At 48.9% G+C, this 14,192-nt stretch overlaps 1 protein-coding gene across 1 annotated transcript in view; it reads right to left on the bottom strand.

Moving 5' to 3' along the window:
• LOC119446551 (ephrin type-B receptor 2-like) overlaps positions 1 to 14,192 on the bottom strand; it is a 248,542-nt gene that overhangs the window by 18,547 nt on the left and 215,803 nt on the right. Inside the window, exons 3-5 of the mRNA XM_049664909.1 lie at positions 7,636 to 8,067; positions 4,985 to 5,216; positions 134 to 289 (exon numbers count right to left, since the gene is read on the bottom strand). Of these exons, the coding sequence (XP_049520866.1) occupies positions 134 to 289; positions 4,985 to 5,216; positions 7,636 to 8,067 (820 nt within the window). The remainder of the gene's footprint in view (positions 1 to 133; positions 290 to 4,984; positions 5,217 to 7,635; positions 8,068 to 14,192) is intronic.

Raw genomic sequence — 14,192 nt, 5'->3', positions numbered from 1 at the left:
TCAAGCTACATGTGTGAAGATAAGACAGATTCATGTACTACCCATTATTCCCGTGGTAGATGAATGATCGCAGTTTCCACCTAGTAATTTTAGTAGGAAACTCCATGTTAGAGCAGAGATGAGGGAAACTCACGCGTGCAAGGCATAGTCTTGGGATCAGTGGGGGATCTAAAGTAGCGCTCTTTGCAGCGACATTCCGTGGAGCCCGGCTGTGGGGCAACGCTGAATGAAGGGCAGCGCAGGCAGGGACCATCACCAGAGCTCGGCTTGAACGTGCCAGGCGGACACACTAAAGCAGCAGAGAGGGGCCACAGCACAAGAAGCAGTTAGGCGCTGGCAGCGAAAAGCAGCTGGTTAATGCTGGCGAGCGCACAGTAGCCCACAAATGAACATACACATGAGCGATGTTACAGCAAGCTGAGTGTCACATGATAGATTTGCACGCACTGAATGCCAGGCTATGAACACCTCGCAACAAACAGTGCATCATAGACAGTGGATAACGGGCCTCACACAACAAATGTCAGATAATGAGGTGCAAAGAATGTGAAGAAAGACGTGAATAAATGTTTCAGTAATACAGAAGAATTTTGCATGTTGAATACTAAAAACTGATTGCTTAGTGCTAGTGGGAGAGGAATATTTTTGTGCATTTTTGCACATGCAGACAAATTTACACAGCGATTGCTTAAGAAAAAAAAAATGAAGCAGAAGGTTTGCTTTCTTTTACCAGTGTTAGACTGGACAACAGTTTAGTTTTGTCCACAATGCTGAATTCCCTCAAGTAGTGCAAGAGAACTTTAACCTCACTGTCTTCACCATAACGTTGTTTGGTCAAGTAAATTTCTATAAAACAGTGCATCCAAACACGAGAATTTTGCCTATCTTCCTGGCCAACCTTATTCTGACTTCACTTTAGACAAGAGGTACATAAATTCAGCACCGGCCTTGCATTCCATAACTTACGTTACGGTCAGTATATATTAAGAGAAGCAGATAGAAAACTTCTGGCAGCACATGATGCTGCCACTCCTCTTGCTTGAGCTTTATATGCACAGTAAAAAAAAAAGAATTGCAGAAGCGAATGCATGTAATGGGGATGTGAGGTGATGATGAGAAGTTCTTTGGAGAAAATTAGAACACCAACGCAAAATAATGCTTCATCATTTCGCCCTTCCGCACCCCAACAAGTCACACAATCACCAACCAATAAACAAACAAACAAACATGAAAGCTGCAGCGAGCGCATCAACAGAAACATCAGTAGCAAGGACAGGGATCTGCTTTCAGAAGCTTGTGAATGTGCTGACAACGAAGAAAACGAAAGTAAAAAAAAATGCAGAAAGACAGGAAGCAGGGAATTAAGGATACCCCAAGCAGGAACGACAACGTGTGCAAACAAACAAAAAGCGAAGAGAAATCTAGAGAACGAGAAAAAATAAAGATGAGAACGACTAAATAACGCCCCGCACGAGAGATATCTCTCCGAAACAGCGCGGTGGCGGTAATGACCTCGCGGGAGCGAAAGCGAGAGATGAGAGAAGCTCGCGCGGCGAACGAGAAATAACAGCGCGCGTCAAAAGAACAAAAAAAGAATAGAAATGAAATAAAGAAGGCGACGGGGAAATGACAGCGGAGAGGGTGAGATAGGGCAGCCCGCAACGACGAAGTCAATGCGAACCAAGAGACACCCGGGCGGAGGAGGAAAGATGATGAAACGAAAACAAAAACACGTTTCCTGGATATACGAGGCAAGGAGGGGGCGTTACCGGGAACGAGTGCGTCTGCGTGCTGATATTTCTTCTCCCACTTCTTAGGCGAACGTCTAAAGGAGCTCTCGGGGGAGACGCGAGGCAGCCGGCAAGCCAGAGCTCGGGAGGCACGAAGCGTTTAACGAAGGGAAAAAAAATGCGGGAGGCGGGAAGAGAGGAAGTTGGGAGGAAGGGAGCAGACAGACAACGCATGGCTCGGTGCTTCTCCTTCTTCCAGAAGTACGGGAACGGAGAGGACGACAGGGCATCGGCGCGCCTTATCGACTGCTCCTGTTTACCGACGGCTAACACCGAAGCATGGCGGTGAAGCCGAGGCGGCATTGGCGCAACAGTTATCAGCCACGCTCCTGGATCCGACACTCCTTATACGCCGGGGCCATGATACCCAGTTTCGCGGTTCCCCTTATCGCTGCGCACAACCCTTGCTGCCCTCACGGACCTGCGAGGTTAGCTTCACGCGGAAATGGGAGGACTCACGCCGCGTAAACAGAACCGAGGCCTCCTTCCAACCCTCTCTAAATCCCTGCAATTCCCCCTTCGTTCGCAACCTTCTCCGCTCTCATCGAGCGCACAAACGCACCGCGTTCTATCAGCAGCATTTAAAAGCGGCAGACTTGGCTTCAACGAGCGGAAGTCAGCGCGACGCACCGAAATATATACGCGGTGCTAACCAATTAAAGTTTTTTTTTTTTCGTACTTCAGCGCAGTTCTCCCTTTCGGTGGCTCCAAGCATGGCAATCGTTTTTCACTTCTTCGAAAGAAACGCCGTGAGTCCTCGAGTGTTTTTTAACACTATCTAAAGTTCATTAACGCAGTGAGAGCTGTATTTCAGCCTTGATCGACGCACTTGAGCAAGACCGGAAGCTTTAAGCTTTCAACACTGAAACTGTTTACGTTCGAGACGTGCGAGAAAGCGAGGGATAAGTTTGAAGGAAATATTTCATAAAGCATTGCGGCTGTCCTGTTTTTTTTCTTTTTCTTTTTTTTTGTGCCCGTTTCATAACACACAGGAACCTCGCGGCGCACATCTACGTGATCCGTTTCCGAGATGAGAAACAAAGAATATCTGGAACCTCGGCAGCACGACGGTACAAGCAAGGAGATGCAACGCAACACAAAATGTTCCGAGTCCTAAGTAAAACGTGAAAAAAATTATAAATATGCCAAAGAAACACCCACCAAGTGAATAAATGTTAAGACGTTACACAACTACCTCGCGGTTGTATAAACAACCGTGCTGGAGAACGAGTTTTGACGCAGAAAAATGAAATCGAAGCAACCAGTAGGTGCGAGAGCAAGTTGAAAGGGTGCAACTAAATCAGAAGGATCGCAGAAAGAAAACAGAAAAAAAGAAATCAACAAGATGACAAAATATACTAGGAGGCGGTGAAGCTGCAACGACGTTGCAAGATTAAACTTAGATGTTGCATTTCAAGAGAAACGAAATGAAACTACAAGAAATGCAGGGTACGAAGAAACGTAAGCAAACGATAACTACCTAAGAGAGCAGCCAAGCACACGCAGTGGTCGCTTGAAAACGGCAAACGCGGAGAGAGAGAGAGAGCAAACTGCGGGGCCATCATTTATGACCAGACAAGAGAAGCAGCGGAAACCCCATACACCGGTCGTCGCCGTCGTCGCCGAGGCAACGTCACTGCCGCTGTAACGGTACGCCAGTCTAAAGCAAATGGCCCGAGGAAACGGCGCGCGGTTAGCGGCCAGAAGCGAAGAGAAAGACCCGGCATCTGTTGTTATCACGCGGGCGCGCGCTCCCTACCGCACGCCTCGAAATTCGTGCCCGCACTTCTGTTCACCGTAAAGAGATCCCCATTCCTAGGCTGCCGACATTGCTTCTCCTCTCTCTCGCTATCCTCTCTCTCAGCCGCGAAATCGCGCGCGCAGCGGGCAACAACAAACTTGGGCTCTTTCCGGCTGCTGCCACGAAATCGCGAGAACGATGTCGTATTTCATCCTCCCCCGTAACTGCCCTCGCACGCCAGAGTGACGCCGGCGGCCGTTAAGGAGACGAGGAAATCACAAAGGAGAGATAAACAGAGACACGCGTTTGAGGTGTGGGTCGCTAGAAGATACCAAGGCGCTCAGCGCCACTTTAAAAATGCAACGCAACGCAGTACCATGGTACTTTAACGATAACGATTACCATAAAACTGGCTGCAGCGAAAAACGGCGCTGCTGTACAATAGCATCCGGAACTAAACGCTACGCCACGGGATTAAACAGAAGTTATAGAAACAGCACCGGCTGCTGTTACATCTCAACAATTGTTCTGGTGGGTGTTCAAACATGTAGACAGCGCAGAAGACGTTGTTATTGTTGACACGTCAGCGTTTGAGAGATAGATCGATTATATCGATTGTAAATGTAAGAAAACATGTTAAGTCACGCAGACATCAAGAGAAACCTCAGAATTTACATAAACCGAGAAATAAATCTCTACAGCATTGCAGGCAAACTTCCTTTAGCCCCTCCGCGACGTCACTGTATCTCTGCATCAGATTGTTCACAAACCATCCGCAGTGCTATAGTTATTCACAGCGACTAGCGCACTCTACACTCACTGAAAGTAGACAACGCTACCTACAGTGCGCTTGCAGTGAACAAAGCATACAGCTTTAATAAGGTAACATTAAAGACCAATAAGCATATGGCATTCTAAATCTAAACGCTGCCAAACCGCGACTTCCGATGCGTTTCCTCCTGTAAAGCGTGCTTTACCACAAGCACACTATTTATGTGGCAAAGCGGCCTCAACAGCGCAAAACAAGGAGCAATCGGCAAGAAGCACGGCGAGCAAGCATGAACAATTAACTTAATTGAACCGCCTAACTGGCCACTCAGTCGACAGCTCGGCAGAAATGAAAACTCTCCACCCTCAGCGAAATTTTCTGATGAAATGATAGAGCGCTTCCCGAAGAGAACAAAACAAGAACTCTGATTCAACGTGAGTACGCCACGCATCGTCACACGGTTTCCAGCGCGTATGGACAAACGAAACTGCATTTTGAGTATCTGCACTAGAATAGCTACGGTTTACCGCTTAAGGCCAGCTGCATCACGACTATTCCGCGCGGAGTAGCCGGTAGAGAAGTCCTCTGGTTGCGCGAGAAGATCAGCACTAGACTTTTGCGTCCACACAACTACTCGCTCACTGCAAGGCAACGCATAAATGTGTGCGAAGGGGGGCATCTTACTCTGGCAGGAGTTTCCGACGGCCCGGTACCCCGGTATGCAGGCGCATCCACCCGACGGCAGCGTCCAGTTGCCGTCGCCCTTGCAGAGCATGCGCGGCGGCGAGCCGGCCACGCGGGCGTTGGCCACGCACTGGCCCTCGGCCGTCACGATGGCCGTCACCTCGCTGGCCGTCGGCGTCTCCGGGAAGTGAGCCAGCGACGTGGTCACGTTAGGGCACACCATGTAGTACACCTGCACACACCGACGCGGGAGCAAGTCGCAGGTCAGCACCGTCACAACGAGGCGAGTTGTATGGCTGAACACGCGTTAAGTTCGGTAACGAAAGATGATGATGCTGCTGAAAATGGGAAAGGATATTTTTTTTTTTGCCATAACGATAACGTCAATGACAAACACAGAATGAGGCTGGTGTGACGCATTCGTCTGACGTCACTAAGGCACAAAGGAAAGGAAAGGAAAGTTAAACAATCTGTCCGTATTGGGCGGGCCCGATTCAAATGGGAAAGCTAACATTAGATCTCTGAGGCAGCCATCTGTCCTTTGTTGGACTTAATGGGATAGTTATGAAGACACGAAACTTGAAGCAGTAATCAGTTGCTACAAGCAACTCAGTGAATTTGAATTTCCTTTTGGTTCATGTTTGTGAAGAAAGCATTTGCGTTCATTCAAAGCAGATGCTTTACAAAGCAAACGCGACAATATATATCCCTCGTTCACATGGCATTTCATGCAAAGTTCAGTACTTCAAATTTGTCTCTAAATTCAAACTCTTGTTAAAGTAGTACAAAATATGTACACGCAAATGCGACTCCGTATTCCTAGTAACTGACGAAACCACAAAAGTTTAGCAAGGAACACGAAAAGAGGATACAAGCCTACATAATGCAACCCTGGAGGGGAACAAAATCTGGCACATGAATAAAATAAGTAAAAGCGAATACATAGAAAAGGTTACTGAGTCTTATCATTGACAGAATACAGGATATAGCAATTACATAATTACTAGGAGGAGGCACACCTCCGTTTAAAAAAAAAGATTGTAAAATCGAGAGGTCAGGTGCAATCGATTAAAAAAAATAGAGCCTCGCTGCAATTACGCCCATAACTTAGTTAAGGAGCCTCGTTAGGACAACGAAGGGTCTAAATTAAAGAGAGGAAAAGAAAACTAAACAAGAGTCCGAAGTAGGTAGTCTAAATAAAGCCACCGAAAGGAGTAATAACAATAAAAGCGGCTGCCCTGGTTTGCGCTGCAATTAAAACGGCCTTCCGCTGCTTGGCTCCGAACCTCTAATTACGTTTACAGATTCAATTACCATTAATACGTCGTCCTCGACCGATGCTCGATCCTAGGGTCCACGGCGTTTTCTTTCTTGTTCTTTCTTCTCAATTTTATCTCATTAAAATTTACAGCGCAGCTGCAGCGTCTTAGCTTTATACATTAATTCGATGATTTAACCAATTCTCGCGAGCAAAATAAATAATTGAATGAATAAACTTCTTTTTTTTCCTACGCTTTCCCAATCGATAACGACTGCGACTAGTGGTCTTGATACGTGTCTTGATCAGTAGCGAATAGAGAACCGAATAATATTCAGCTGCAGCACAGTTAAACCCACGACTCGATGCTGTCATCGAAGCTCTACATCTACGATGCTAATAGCAGTTGAGAGTCGGCAAGTGCACTTGCACCTAAATAGAAGAGAAAAAAAAAACGAGAAGGGAAGACAGTAGCAATCGCGTGACGTCATTCATGCATAGTAATAACTGTGGTATTTGCCAAGGCTATCAGAGACGCTTTAGGAGAAAGCTCTGAATTAGTTTTGACCACATGAACTTTTGTAATCTTTACCGAGTTCCTCAGTACACGGGCGACTGCATTCCCCATCGCAATGTGGTAAAAGATGACGTCACGCATCTGAGATCCGGGGCCTCGTGCTGTCACGTGAGAGACAAGACGTAAAGATTGGAGAGGAAGGGACGGTAACTAAAATATCCGGCTAACTACTCTCTGCTGGAGAAAGGTAGAAGAGGTGATTGTAAAAAGGGTACGTCGAAAGTTTTCCGCGCATATAGAATGACGCGTTAAACAACGCTTAAAGCCTGTAAACAACATGCACAAATTTATCGATGCCGTGCAGCTAGCCGGTGCAATCACCGCGCTAGCTCCGTGGCCACCGCATTCTGCTGCTTAGAACGAGAGGTCGAGGGTTCGCTTCTCAGACTGCGGCGGTCGCATTCCGATGGCGGCGGTACGCGAAAACGCTCGCGTCCCGAGCTTCGGCTGCAAGTTGAACGATCTCAGGTGGTCAAAATCAATCCAGAGTCTTCCACTGCGGCGTATGTCATAAGCTTCTTGTTCAGTATTGCTTTCAAAACAAAAGAATGGAACATGGAGACTTGGAGATGGAGACTCACGGGAAGACGGAGATTTAAAGTGATCGACAGCGACCGAACAAGAGAATCCCTGGAACCAACGTTCCTATACGGGTGCACTCGTCTTCGCCAGGGAAGCCCTGGACAAAGACAACTCCCCTCGTCGAGACGCTGGCTCGAGGCTGAAGATTCTCTCGTTCGGCCGGTGTTGATCGGCGTTGCTCTGCGACATACTCCACGAATCGCGTCGGCTAAAGCCGCCGCGACGTCGACTCACCTTGACGGCGATGAGGGACAGGCAGGCGCCCTGGTCGCGGAAGGCGAAGTAGACGCCCTTCTTGGTGACCGGCACCGAGCGGACCTCGGTGTTGATGATGACCTCGGCGTTGGAAGTGAAGCGCCCTTCGTCGGCCGCGATCCGGTCCACGGGCTTGTACGACTCCGGCTCCCAGGGCGGCGGTTCCCGCGTGGCGGCGTCGAACTCGTAGTAGAGCAGCGAGAAGGTCTCCTTGCACGAGAGCGCCATGCCCGGGAACAGGTTGCAGTCGCGCATGCTGAACTTGACCTCGACGTAGATGCGGTGCGCGGGGCCCCGCTCGATGAACGGCGTCCATAGCCAGTTGTTGACGCTGTCGTAGGCCACGTCGCAAACCACGTACGATCGCCAGTTGATGCCCTGCTCGAAGTTGGTGAAGCTCTCCTCCACCCACTGCGAATAGGAAAACAGGCACAAAGGAAACATGTAGACGGCCACTCTAAAATATGCTCAAGAGCCGTAGAAACACGTGTGTTTACAGCGCGCAAAAAAAAAAAAAAGCGAATGTGATTACGAGGTGTTTGCGTTTGCGTATGTGTGAACGAAAGAAAGAAAAATGAAACACGCAGCCGTTATTCTTGTAGAAGCAATTTCTAAAAGCGAATACATTGCACAAGATTCGTTCTTAGGGAGAAGGCTTGTGGGAAGGAAAAAAAAAATATCAGAAGGCTTCATTATAACAAGAAATGATTCGGCTGTGTGCGGTCACACCGTTACCGACTTTCATCGCTGCAAAATTCTCGCGTAGAAATCGTACAGACAGCCAGGCAATGCAACATTTCGATTGGAAACTGTCAATTTAAGGATTCACTGTCTACAAATACAGTAGAATAGCTATCATCCTGCATGTGAAGTATTTAAAAAAAATAATAGTAACAGCGAACGAAAAAAAAAAAAAATAGGGAACAAACTTAACAATCATCTGCTGCAGTGACACTTCCTCCCACCTCCCCCCCCCCCCCCCCTAAAAAAAAAAGAAGATGAAGGAAAAAAAAGGACTGGTTGAAGCCCGTCTTCTGTTTCAAAATTGCCTGCATAAGTAAGGCTTCAGGACATTGTAGATAACGTCAGAATCCCCTTCACTGTCAGAACAACCGGCATTGTCAGAACTCAGGAGTATTCTTATCAAGAAAAATATAAATTGCATCCAAAGCGTGCACAAGAGAGAAACAAAAACAAGGTAAAGTGATAACCCTCCGCGCGAGTATCTTCCTTCTTTTTTTTTTTCGCTTTTAATCCGGCTTTGTAAGCAGTTACGTGTCCTTTTTTTGCCCCATGCCGTTTTTCTTTCTTTCTCATTTTTTTTCTTTTTTTTTACACTAACAGTGGCAGCCCGACACTTTCATAAAGAGCGTCTCAAGCAGAGACCATGCAAGGCGACAGACTGTCAAGAGCGGCCCCAAATGAAATCAATGACAGCCGCCAAACGAAGCGAACCCGCCTCATCGTCTAGGGAAGCGATGAGCGAGAGAGACAGAAACGCAGAGAGAAAAGGAACGTTGAAATGTCAATGTACAAAACTAAAAAATAATAATAAAGAGAGAGAGAGAGAGAGAACAGAAAAGGAAATATTACGCGCGTGCTGCCTCACGGCAGCGGACCGGGGGTTGCGAGATGCACGGAACTTAAAAAAAGCGAACCAAGCGAATCGACGAGATAAATAAATGAACGTTGCGACACACTCGAGCAGCAAAGCGGCGGGCGCCACGCGAGAATTACCATAATTTCAATCCCCGTGCGCGCGTTCCTGGGACGACGACGAAGCAGTTGGGGTTGTTACAGCGCGGCGCGCAGCCGAATTCAATAACACGTGCCCGCCGAAACGACGTGGAGAGAACCGCTCATGTACAAGCGATAGAGAGAGAGAGAGAGAGAAAAAAAGAAAGAAGTTATAAGAGGCTAAAGAAAGGGAACAAGACGACTTAAGCGGGAGTATCGAGTAAAACTGATGAGACAGTTTTCTAAAGCGCTGAGCGGGAACCGTGTATGAGAGGAGGTGAAGAGGGGAGGAGAGAGAGAGAAAATTAAAGGCTTATGGCGTTCAAGCAGGAAATGACGTCCTGTCTGTCCGCCGCTAAGAAAGATATTAGGAGTACATTTTCAGCCACTCTTCTTATCTCTATGCGCGACTCTAACGCCAGTGAGCGTTACGATGCCTGGCTTCAGGTTGACGTCAGAGAGAATTCTCTCTATTGAGCTGCCGGCTGTCAAGGAAGGTGTCGAAGGGAGGCGGCGGCAATGAACGTTCCCTTGATACGCGTGTCTCTAGCTTGAACAGAACTGCAGTCGAGGACGTCTCCACAAGCGCTCACGGGCAGTAAGTGGGATGCAAATACGATTCTCGCATCTGTTTTCCGGGAACGTGCGGTCGTAACAAGGGCCAACACTGGGTTACGAGCTGAAAGGAATGGTTATTTCGGATAATTCGCATCCAGGCACAATGGACGATGATATTTCAATAATATAGCAGGCAGCAACGTATTCTGGAAAATGCGGATCGGACTTGACGAGACAAAGCAGAAAAGACAAATGGTGGGTGCACTTCGGAATAAAAAGTATACTTAGCTCGGCTTTCTTTAGCTAGTGCGTCAAGAAAACAGAATCGACATAAATGGGAAATGTATCCAGTACAACGACTAGTGGACTTGTTGCGTGATGTAACACTGCGACGTCCCAAACTACGAGCTTGACACAGCCCCTATATCTGCTTTGAGTGTAGATTTACAATACTATCGTTTGCAGTGACGTTTTCATTGCGTTAACTAATACAAGAACACGCAGAACGATTCAAATTCCCGATATGGGCACGTATTTGCGAACGAACGCTAAATGACTTGAAAGGCTAGATGAACTTCGCATTTCATTTACCGAAATTGGGAAAGATTCAAAGGCTCATGCGCTGAAATTTACGATAAATAAATGTTAATTCAAAAATCAAGCGGGAGTGAGCATGGATCATGGCCGGTGATCATGGCACGCGCGCTAGCTATCGAACTGGTTGCCGCATTCCACGCTGGAGCATTTCGCTGCAACCGGTGAGGAATACTAGGCGGCCCCTCAAGCACAGCAAGTAGCCACATCTTGTTTTCTTTCAGGAAAACAAGTAATCGTGTGTTTAGCTGCAACTAACGCGTTTTCCCTAATTCCTTCAACATCTCGATTTAAGAGCATCTTCAGTAGAGTCTATGGTTCCACTCTTTTCCTCTATTTTTTTTTTTCTTTTCGCCCGCTCACGCGCTGGCTGGAACAGAAATCAGAACAGCTTGGGTCAAACAGGTGGGCCTTCTTCCTCCTCATGACCCTCGTAGACGGCACTCAAGATACTGTACAGTGCTCTACCCCTATTTTAATCAACAGGCGAAGGTAAACACTGGTCGTGAGCAGCGCATTTAAATCTGCAGTGCGATCCGGAGTTTCACTGCACCTACTGCCCCTACAAGTTCCACTTCGTCCTGTGCAGCTCTACAAGCGCCCACTGATAACAGCTAAATGAGAGCCTCGCGCCCCTCCCCTTTCTTTCTTCTCTCTCTTTCTCTAGAGAGAGGGAGGGGGAGAAGATTGTCAGAAGGGAATAGCTTTCACTGTTGAACTGTAGTGTGCAGCGGCAAGGACCAATACGGTTCGGCCGTATTGACGTCAGCAGCGCCGTTACAGTGGGACAAGGAACAGAGCTCGGTCGGAGAGGGCGAGCGGTGTGGGTGGGGGCCACTGCGGCGACCGGAGGGACCAGCGCACCACATTCGATCGGCGGCTGCAAGCGGTGGGAAGGAATCCCAGGCATGATGATGAAAGAGGTCCGAGCAAGAGGGCGGTCGGGGTGGCGGGAGGGGGGGGGGGGGGAGAGAGAGCGTGCGCTGCGGAGAAGCCAGCCGGCGGGGCGCCGCCAACTGGAAGTCGTTCGTCGGGACGCCGCCGCCGCCGGTGGGAAGGAAAGGATGGAGGTGGGGGGTGGACAAAAGGCAGACGGGGCGAGGCGAGGCGCGGCGGGTCAAGCGGAAGCGGAAATGGCCGGTCGCGTGGCGGAAACGGCTTCCGCAGAGACGAGGGGAAGCCGCCGGCAGCTCCGCTTGGCTCGCCGAGCGCCGCTTGCGCCCTATGCCACCACCGTCTCGCGGTTGGGATGGAAGGGAATATGGGAGGAGGGAGAGAGAGGCACCTAGCTCTGGCTTCTGCACTCCCGCACGCGCCGCCGACTCGAAATCGTCGTCGCAGAACGCGGGGTCTCGACTCGATCGTAAGCTATCGGCCGGCACGATCGTTTAGAAAACTCGCGGCCTTTGCGCCCATTTCCTTGGCCCCCTCGCTTGTTCTTTATTGCCAGTTAGCTTTCTTTTTTTTTTTTTCCTCGTTCTTTGCGGAATAAAGTTTATGCGCACTATATGCTTATCGCGCGAAAATATTGCGCTCCCCTTTCTTTATCTCTCTTCATCTCTCTCCTTGATTATTATTTTCCTTCCTGCGTTCGCTTACCACCCGTTAACACGTGGAACTCGTTAACTTTGATTCGTTCCACTGAGGGGCGTAGATGGCAAGAGTTGAGACAATGTACGCAGGCAGGAAGAAGAGTGGTGCAGAATGAATGTATAGAGGTCGAAATTGAGCCAGAAACATTAAATTGGAAAGAAACAAAGAGGGTGTTTACTATGAACGATGTTTCATTAGATGAGTAAGAAGCGCATGCACTCTTCGCGGAGCAACACCGTAGAAAGCAGAACTAAGGTAATACAGAGTTGTGAAACGAAGATAGTCGCAAGGTTCATGTCACTAACATTATATCGCCACCGTGGTGTTTGTGAAAAGCAGATATTGCAATGTCACCAGACATTGCTATCCTTGAAGTTAAGAACTTCACTTCAAAGGACAAAAAGAAAAAAAGAAAAATAAATGAGCGCTATATTGTACACGTACGAAGCGTAAGCGCACTCTAATTTCCGAGCGTCAACGCTCCAGATATTACAGACGGAGTTCCAGATATTATTCCTGATCATGCAGTTCTAAAGTACCGGCTTCGCGTGCATTTGCTGTATTTCTGCGTCTTTCGCGGGAGCACAACTGTTCCCTTCGACAGTCAAGTTCAACCGTACTCAGGCGTTGGAGGACGCAGCCGAAAGGAAGCGAGAACGAGATCAGAAGAAAATATAACAGAAAGAAGAGTCAAGAGAGCTAGGGGAGCAAATTAGAAGAAGCCGAGGAAGTTCCTGGGGGAGTCGTAGTACGCCACCTTCGAGCCAATACCGCACGGCGAGCGTGGGTGTGTGTACAATGTTCGATGAAGAGGTCCAAGAACAAAGAAGTGCAAGAAGGCCGAACAACCAGCCCAACCAACGAAGGAGTCGATGAAGCCGGGGCGTCAAACGACGCGGCGAGACCACGCGGGGGACAGGAGCAACTACTATAAGGAGGCACAAAACGACAAAGGCGGGGGAGACCGGGAAAAAAAAAAAAACAATGTGGAAGAGCGTACGCTCGCCTCCGCGTAATTGCGAGAAGGAGCGAAACAGCGGCCGAAGCAAAGGCTGCACGCAGAAAGAGAAGACGCTAGTAGAAGAAGAAGAGCAGCGTTTACAGGGGTGGGGAAGCTCCAGAGTGCCGCAGGCGCGGGGAGACGGACATCAGGCTGGAAGGCAAGAAGAGGGAGAAGGGAGAGGAGGAAAGGGAGGGGGCGTGGAAGTGAGAGGCAGCGCACAAAAGCACCAACGCGGAGGTCAGAGCGAGCAAGCAGTCTTGGCGCAGTAAGGACGACTCCCAGGCTCGGTCAAGACGGGGCCCGGACACGACGAGATGAGGTCCAGGACAGAAGGCAAGAAAACAAGATCAGACAAGAGAGAGAGAGAGAGAACACCACACAACCGGCGACCAAGGGAGCCGGGCAACGACGCGCTCCCAGTCGCAGAGTAAGCAGAAAACAACGGTGAAGCTCTCTCTTTCTCTACCTCCGGTGTGGATGAGAGAGCGTAGCGGCAACGCCACGAATCGGCACAAAGTGGCAAAACGAGGCCTCTCGGCGCTAGAACGAGAGACGACACAGAACAGCAAGCACACAGCAGCGCAGACCGCTGTCGAGGAGCTAAGAAGGAGAGCGCGCTTCTGAGGACGAAAATACTGTACAACGAAGAGGACGGAGAACGCGAGACTAGACAGCAAGCAGCAGGGAGACCCGTGGAAACAAGCAAACTGCATAACGAGCATTTCGCTCGTAATTGGGCGCGACTAAAAAAGCTACTAACAAGGCCTTCGCGTTGCTGCCGTTTATTGCTCTGCCTTGGTTTTTTTTGTTTTTGTTTTTTTGTCTTCTTTCGTCTCTGTTTTTGCGCGCACGCAACAGGGACAGCCACGTTAAACTGGGAAATTAGTTATACGACAGCCCTTTCTTTCTAACGTTGTCTTTCGCGAGACCGCATTTGCATGCGCGGATGTGACATTTGTCATGCAATTATTCAGGACGCGTTGCACGTGAAAATCGCTGAAGCAGTGGCCGGCCACACACGTGCAGTGTATACACTGCTTAGTGCCGGAAC

This window comes from Dermacentor silvarum, chromosome 3 (assembly GCF_013339745.2).
Source record: "Dermacentor silvarum isolate Dsil-2018 chromosome 3, BIME_Dsil_1.4, whole genome shotgun sequence".
NCBI classification, from domain to species: domain Eukaryota; kingdom Metazoa; phylum Arthropoda; class Arachnida; order Ixodida; family Ixodidae; genus Dermacentor; species Dermacentor silvarum.
The sequence above is the reverse complement of the archived record's forward strand: the minus strand, read 5'-3'. Positions and strand labels throughout refer to the sequence as shown.